The sequence below is a fragment of the Melanotaenia boesemani genome, chromosome 23 (assembly GCF_017639745.1).
Source record: "Melanotaenia boesemani isolate fMelBoe1 chromosome 23, fMelBoe1.pri, whole genome shotgun sequence".
Lineage (NCBI taxonomy): Eukaryota > Metazoa > Chordata > Actinopteri > Atheriniformes > Melanotaeniidae > Melanotaenia > Melanotaenia boesemani.
In genome coordinates, this window is record NC_055704.1 from 17115998 (window position 1) to 17124230 (window position 8233).

The following is an 8233-nucleotide window of genomic DNA, read 5'->3' on the forward strand; positions in this document are numbered from 1 at the left end:
GTCTTTTGGGGCTGTTTTTGGTTTCATTTAAGTTTATGTCGCTGGGGCCAATTTCTCACTTTCAGTGAGAATAATTTATTTAAGGGACTCTGGAAATCCGCTGACAATCTTTGTGTCAAAGTAAATTTCATTTACTTAATTTTCTTTATATGTATTTATTTATTTTTTCCTTTTTGAATGTTCTCTTCAAGGGGCCACCACAGTGAATCAGCTCCCTCCATTTAACTTTATTCTCTGCATCATTATCTCTTACACCAACACACTTCATGTCCTCTTTCACTATATCCATAAATCTCTTCTTGGTCTTCCACCAGACATCCTACCTGGTAATGCTAACCTCAGCCTCCTTCTACAGATATATTCGCTATACCACTTCTGTACGTTGCCAAACCATCTTGGTATGGCTTCTCTGACTTGTCTCCAACAAATCTAACAAGCTGTAGGCCTTATGTATGATGTAATCCCCCAGTCCAGTTGGGGGCGCTAAAGACTCACAAAACAAGATGACTGGCATGGAAATGATAACCAGGAACAAACTTTTTGCTGTGAACAATGGAGCAAACTACGAGTGAAAACCCTGAAAAAATATTTACATGCCAGTTGTGTGGTTTGAGTACCCCTTTTACTTACTACGGCCAGAAACCACCTAACACCAGAGCTATTGTGTAAGTGAAAATTAAACTAAATGCTCACTTGAGAGAGCCCTGGTGCTAAAGCTTTACCAGGAGCAGCATTAGCTTTTAGCTCATCAGCTAACGTTAATGTAGCTTGTAAGTACCTGTAATGTTTCGCTCTAAAGTCAGACAGAGAAACAAACCCTTTAGTAATGTGTATGTAGCATTCAATTTGAAGAAGTAAAAGAAACTAAAAATCAAGCCTTGGTCTGGTTTTCTGTCGTCTATCAGATTGCTCGAGGACTGTTTTGTGACCAAGGACCCCTTCAGTCCAGACAAGGAAAAGTTTTTAATCTTGGGGTCTACCTGCAGCCTGTGCAGTCTGGGTGTCTGTGTTGGCTCGGTAAGGTGTCTGAACAGTTTCCAGTGTTAGCCACGAGATAAAAATGCCATGTCAACCCTGCTGTGAAAAGTAGCTACAAACTATTTAGTGCTTTACATTAGCACTGATGGTTCACCACCGATAATATAAAGCAACCTTATTTACTGAAGTAGAATTTTATTGATTTTTTTCCAGGGCTTTGCATAGCTGTAAGAGTACTATCCCTTTTAGTAATTGTTCTTACTACTATTGACACCTGGATACAGAAATGTCGACTCGTTCCTGCAGGCAAAATCTGCCCTGTTAATATGATGCAAGCATAAACTGAATGTCCTCTCTGGCTTGGAAATGCTCCTCCTGTTATAGTTTACCACTTAGCATGAAATCACCTTACAAATCACTGAAGAGAGACTTGTGGCTTTGATGTTTTCCTGAGATTACTTTGTTTTTATGTGGCATGTGTGTGCTCAGTGACTATGAAACTTGAAATCAGTCCATCCATGCAATGTTTTTGCAAAAACATTTTAAATAGTTTTTTTCATCATGGCATAAAGGTGACTGGAGCCTCTGTGAATATTGAGAACTATTTGTTTTCAATCTCTTCTGTCAGGACTGCAGTCTCTTCTACACCAAGAGGTTCTGCATGCGGTGTGTGAACAAGCACTTGGACCAGTTTCCCCATCAGATTCAGACTGAGCTTGCAAAGAAGAAGCAGAGTTCAAATGCTGCTGTTTCCTGATAAAAGAGGTCCATAACCGGCTTAGCAGACTGCAATAAACACTTCAGTATATGCATTTTGTCATAAAATGAGTAAAACATGTTTATCCTGTATTCCTATTCCAAATCATACAGATCTAACTTGTAAAAACAACATATTTTGAGAGAAGCAGCATGTATTTTATTAGCATTGCCCACGGTTATTATTAATTTTTAATTTAAAAGTATACGGTAGAAAAGTACTTATTCATACTTGAGGCTGCTAAAGTTGAGTGTTGTATGATATTTCTGGTTGGTATTTATTGCATTTTTTTTTTATTTTATTTTTTTTAAAGTAAAACAGCAGGTATGAACTTTAATAAGCTTTGAATTGTTGCCGTTTACAATGTTAGCTAGTAATCACTCCTTATGTAGGGCAGCAGAATTAGTTTCGTGCTTGTGCAGCTCAGTTGGTGAGCACAGATTCAACGATGTTACTGCTCGGCATGGATGACTCATACTTGTGTAACAACTGTGTAACTAAGTTGTGTTTTGGTGACTGGATCCAACAGGAGAGCATCATTCCCTCCAAAACTTGTTGAATTCACACCTCGCTGCAAACACCCTGAACTCTAACAAACAGTTTTAACAGTATCATACAAGCATGACACCTATAAATTAATTTTGAATGTGCGTATCAGAACTTTCAACTGATGCTGTATGCCCACTTTTGGAATTTTTGGGCCTTATTTCTAGGTATTGAAAAACATCTACCATTTGCTCTTTTATTTCTTAGTGTGAAAACCAGAATCCCTTTAATGCACGTGAGACTGCGACAAAGTGCTCTCTTGCCTAATTTTTCACTTTCCTGTCTTATCAGTGATCGAAATAGGTTTCCAGTTCAAGGATTGCTCCATATAGAGCCGTGCACAGTTTACAGCAGCATAAACACATTATGGATTAAGTGTGATCCTGGTGATAACATCTATATAACAGATGGCCTGGTTGTATTTATCACGAGATGTTTGAGTCTTTTGCAGAGTTAATTGAAACAGCATGGCCTTAAAGCAGGCCCACTCGTTTTACTGGCAAACTCTGCAGAGGAATGCAGATGACACTTGCTAGAGTGTGCATTGGGACACTGTGCTCCTGGGCTGGTAGTACATGCTCTTGTTTTTTTTTCTTCACTTTTTTAATGATGCTTATCCAGCTCTGGAATGCGCAGAAAACACATTCATGGACTCTTGCCTTGAAGACTTGTTAAATTTTAAAAATATATCATGGATGCAAACTAAGAACCTTGAGGGCGGATTTGTTGCGGGTTTCTTAAGTATTATTTTCAAAGCTTCGCCTTCTTTTATTTCCTCGGTGTTTAAATTCTAAGCGCACGTAAGCAATTACACCCAGTGAAGCACGCAAACCAGCCCTGTGGCACTAGTGCCAAAGTCTGACAGCGATAGGCAGCGTGCCAACTATGACGAAAGGTTTCTACATAAACTGCTGTCATTGGAGGCGAAGTTGAATCTGTTTATTGCTGCTGCTGCTGTTGTTTTCCAGGATAAAACCTCACTCCAGTGCCTTGGTGTCCCTTAGTAACCTTAAAGCTGTAGCTGAATAGAGTTACTCTGATTTAATCAAGTGTGCCGTTTATGTGACACCAAATCAGATCAGGCAGTGATATCTGCCAGCACTCATAGTCATTTGATGATTGATGCATGTGATAGTACTACCAGCCTGGAGCAAGACCTTCAACTACTGCTGGCACTGACATCTGTGTTTCCAGTCTTGTTTTCTTGTCAGGTCTTAACACTAAAGGCATTTATCTGCTTGTTTTGACCAGCTTCATTACGCGTGAACACGGAAATGCAACGTTAAAAGGATCAAATAAAGTCAGTGAACTTTGTTTATTTTAATCTCCAGCCCGATCCTTGCTTTGTTAAGCCATATTTTGATTTTTAACTACAACCTTCCTACTCAAACACAGCTACTCAGACAGATTTATCAGGCCATATCCTTATAGATCTGCAGAGCTCCGAAGTTTTGACTTTGAGTCGGGGGTAGGTTGTCACGTCGTATTTAAATTCTGCTTTGTATAATTCCTTACACGTTTGCTTCTCTCTTTCTTTAGGATCACGCATACCACACGTTCGTACAGCTGAATTATTAGTAACGTTACTCATGTTTTATATATTTGTATTTTTCTGCTTTCAGACCGGGTAAACGAATCTGAAATTGTGAAGAGCAGCATCAGGACTACGCGTCAACCAGCATTTCGGGACTGTTGCTTTGCTTTAATAAAATTTGAATTTCTTAAACGCAGCGTGATCTGACAAAACAACCATCCAGATAATTTCAATACCGTGTGCATTGATTTCGACTATATTTATAAGCACGATGATTTCTCAGAGCGTTAGAAGCGACAGAAAGTCTCCACAGCCTCCACTACAAGGGCTGCATTGCGCATGTGCAAACTGAAGTGTTCTTTAAACTAGGACTTCGCTGTCGTGTTGCAGTACTGAGGATATTTGTCTAAAATTAATATGATTTGTCGCTGTTAAAAAAATAAAGGTTAACCAAAGGCGACGAATTAACGACGTTTGCAATATTTAGGGGTGGTTGTATTCTCCTAAGTAATCTGTTTTGAATGTGTTTTTCAGTGCTTGACAACATAGATGTGTGGCGTGTGAAATCCGTGAATTGCGTGAGACTCGAGAGGCCTGACTCTGCACTGTGTTGTTACCCCTGTTCAACTTGAAGCGAGCTCAATGGGCGGTCCTACAGTGGAACAGAGAGCGACGAATCGCCTTCTCTGTTTAAATAGCATAGTCCTTGATGTCAAGTCTTCTTCCTTACCCATAGCTCCCTCTAACGCCATGTTAGCTGTTTTGACTTGATGTGTTTTCATCTGACTTACTACGAACTTGACAGGAGTGGCTCTGTTAAACCCCCTCCCTCCCCACTGTGCGCATTTTGGAGACATTTTTACGCGTATTTGGATGAAACGCGCGGAATATGCATGCATCATTCCTGTGACTCTGCATTTGAAGGGAATACTACTAGGAAATAGCTGTTTGAAAAGGTTTGGACCTTGTTTGTGCGGTTTGTATTTTTCCTGTCATATGTGCAGCAAAATGTCAGATGTTCGCCTTTCTAATGCGAGCCCGACGGTGGAGAGGGTGGATTCGCGGCAGCAGGACAGCGTCAGAACGGTTCGCCGAGTGCTTTTCGGTACACCTGACCGTGAAGAGACACGGAGGTGTACGGAGGCTGTGATGCAGCAAAGCAAGCAGGATTTTATGGAAAAATATAATTTCGACCCGGAGACCGGCATACCCCTCTCTCCTGGTAATTACAAGTGGGAAGAGGACAGCGAAGCACCGGAATATTATCGCAGGCCGCCGCACACGAACCAGCGGCCCCAGCGAGAGGCTGACTCACCCAACGGTAACCACCGACAGGAGGACGAGGAGAGGAATAGGACGCAGACAGCTCACCTGCCAGACAGGAACGGCTCGCGGAAACGACGCTCGGAAGCTTCAGGTGAGGAAAGCTGACCTGTATGAAAGCTGTCACACTTTATTTTTCTCTGTTTCTTTCGCAAAACTGCAAGTCTCTTTGGTGCCACTGTGGCGCAAACGTAGCTACTACGAAGTAACAGCCACGTCCATTCTACAGTAGATCAGGCACTTTGTTTTCAAGTTACGCCACTTATTATTATTTGTGGTTTTTAAAAGTTAAACTCTAAAAGCTGCTGTAGTTTGCATATACTTCCTTCTCATTTTATTTTAAAAAGCTGCACCCTGATTAGATTTAAAAAAAAAAAAAAAACGCGGAGGTAAAAACTTTTCTGCGCATTTATTTATTTATTTATTTGGGGTTTGCCAGGTTCTTGTTCCAACGAGTGTCCGGGCAAAAGGTCGCCCCCCGACGAAGACGACGATGAAGACCAGTCGAACGGTGCAGGAAGTCAGTCGAGATCAGCCGCAGGCGAAAGACCCAGCAGGCCAGAGAACAACGTGGAAGTCCATTGAAAAAGGAAAAGCTGTGCCAGGTTAGAAACCATTATCTCAGGGCTCCACTTTGAATAGATGGTTTCCTCAGTGTCCAGCTCAGTTCATTTTATGTAACCAGCATCATTAATGCATGCCACAACCGTTGTAAACTGCTTCCCTGCACGCAGGATGTCACCATCCTGTTATTAATTTTTGTATTAAGTTCCCACCACCTTTTAGCTATGACTTTGTCGTTTGTGCATGAGTGTCTGCATGTGTGACATCAAGCATTGGCGAATGCTCTTTGAATTGCACCATTCAACAGCCTGTTTCCTCTTTACGTCCCGCAGAGCAGCGAGACCTGTTGCTGGTGGAATACCGTAGGTTTTCTCATCATCTGACAGAGGAGAGAAAATGAAAACAAAGCAGTCTTATCCTAAAGAAGGGAGGAGGAAAGGCTGCAAAAGCACTGAACATGTACACTATAAAGTTTTGGCACTCATATAAAGTCAAATTGCCTCAAAAGCAGCAGACAATGTAGCATTGTGCAAATGGATTTTTGCTCCTCTTTGTTAATCCTTTTTGTCTTTTTTTTGTATATCTACTACCTATGTTTCAGATGTAGCACACGAGAAAGCATATTATGCTTTCCATATCTTTTGTTTAATGTGTTTAAACGAGAAATTGCAGTGCAATTTCCTACAGAGAAATATTTTGTTAAAGTGGTCATTTGTATCATTCAGGTAACTGATTTAAGTTAAAATGCAGAGTTCAAAAGTCAGGGTTACGTGGAAACAAAATGTCTTTACCTTTTATATGGCTTTATATTCCCAGTGTTATTTCTCTCTCTCTCTCTTTTTTTTTTTAAATCTCTCTTTCTCTCAAAGGCCCAGATGGCTAGACTGTGAGTTAAGGGTCCATCTAACTGGGAACAGCCATGATAGATAAAGTTTACATGTAATTTTTTCCCCATTTTTTAAAATGCCCTTTTATGATTGTTATTATTTTTTCTCTTATATGGGAGGGTTTGCCAAAGTTTGTGCTTTTGTTTTTTTCTAAACCTGTGGGTGGGGGGGAGGGGCGAGAGGGTAGTTAGACTGCTGAGCAATATCCAACCAAATTTTCAACAGTATTTGCAAATAATCCTGAGAGTTAGATTGAATTTTTAAAATTAGGCGAGTATATATTTTTTTGTGATTTACGTATCACATATCCTGCCCCCTCAAACTAAGCGTGGTCCAGGTTAACATAGTTAAAGTATGTTAAAAGCACTGGGCTTTTTTTATGCAAGTATGTGAATGAAAGAAAAATTGTATTTGGGGCGTGGAATTCATGTGGAACATGTAATTGCACTTTTATTCATTTCTCATCAACGTGAGGAGAGAAAAACAACGTGACACCACCTCACTTGGTGTAAAACTTTGAAGTGTACCTGTGTGCTTTTTTTTTTCTTTTTCTTTTTTTTTTTTTTAAAACACTGAAACTTAACTAACTTATTTATGTTGTGCTTTTTTTTTGTGGGTGTATGTATCGCTTCCCAAAGCAACATTTTGTGCATTTTTGTATGTGTATATATATTTTCATCATTGTTTTCTGATGAATAAATAAATCGCAAAACTGAGCCTAATAATTGATTTTATGCCCTGTGCTTTTTTTTTTAACATTTATTATTATTATTAATTGGAAATTGATTTATTTAAAAACATGTTCACTCTATTTGATTGCAGTCATGCTTTAGGTCTAACGTGATCCTCCCATGTAAACTTGCACACTGATGACTGAAGCTTAATTGTTCCACTGGTCAAAGAAAGTACCAGTGTCATAAGCAACTATAACACTGAGTGAGGAACTATTTATCAGTTTGCACATTTTTTCCAAGTCACTCTGCTATAAAAAATGAGTCTGTCAGAAAATTTGCCAGTCAAAGCAGGTAAGTAGAAACTTTTATCAATTAAAATTAAACGTTCACATAGACTAAAAATCCAGCGAGTGTAAATACAGCACCAGAGTGCAGGCTGTGACTGTGCCGAATCCCTTCAGCTCAGCTCAGCTCTGCCTCTGAAGTTGAAAACAACAAGGGTATGTCCTGAGGAAGAAAAAAAAAGAGGGAAAAAAAGTTTTTAGTTACTGGCATTCCCTGTCTCCAATCACAGCATAGAGAAGAAAAGCAGACCACTTAGGAGCCAGCCAGTCAGAAAGCTGTGGGAGGGAGTCCAGGACAGTACAGGCTGTTCTTTTCATAAGGCACACACCACCCAATTAGTTTCATTGGCTGACTCTTTCCTGTTGATACCAGTGTGTAGGAGTCAAATACAGGCAGAGTGAGAGAAAGAGCTACGCTTATGATAGCATATGCTGGCTGTGAGTGTCTGGAGTAATTACTAGTGAGCTCTGCACTTTTGTACACTTATGAAGGATTGTAACAAATTTGAACTCTTAAAGAAATTTGAGGTAAAGAAGACTGTCAGTATAGACCACTCCCATTCCCATTTTCCACTCTCTTTACTATTTCTTACCAAACCTTTCCTTGATATTTTAGATTAGTTGAA

At 40.0% G+C, this 8233-nt stretch overlaps 2 protein-coding genes across 2 annotated transcripts; both read left to right on the forward strand.

The window, feature by feature from the left end:
• The first annotated feature begins 484 nt into the window (after positions 1 to 484).
• cdpf1 (cysteine rich DPF motif domain containing 1) lies at positions 485 to 1816 on the forward strand. The gene is made up of 3 exons (XM_041977650.1): positions 485 to 665; positions 906 to 1017; positions 1607 to 1816. The coding sequence occupies exons 1-3, from the start codon at positions 553 to 555 to the stop codon at positions 1733 to 1735; spliced, it is 354 nt and encodes a 117-aa protein (XP_041833584.1). The 5' UTR covers positions 485 to 552; the 3' UTR covers positions 1736 to 1816.
• Positions 1817 to 3737: 1921 nt separating this feature from the next.
• Positions 3738 to 7305, forward strand: cdkn1ba (cyclin-dependent kinase inhibitor 1Ba). Its single transcript, XM_041977649.1, has 3 exons — positions 3738 to 5232; positions 5578 to 5743; positions 6035 to 7305. Exons 1-2 carry the CDS (start codon positions 4689 to 4691, stop codon positions 5721 to 5723), a joined length of 690 nt encoding a protein of 229 aa, XP_041833583.1. The 5' UTR covers positions 3738 to 4688; the 3' UTR covers positions 5724 to 5743; positions 6035 to 7305.
• The last annotated feature ends 928 nt before the right edge of the window (positions 7306 to 8233 follow it).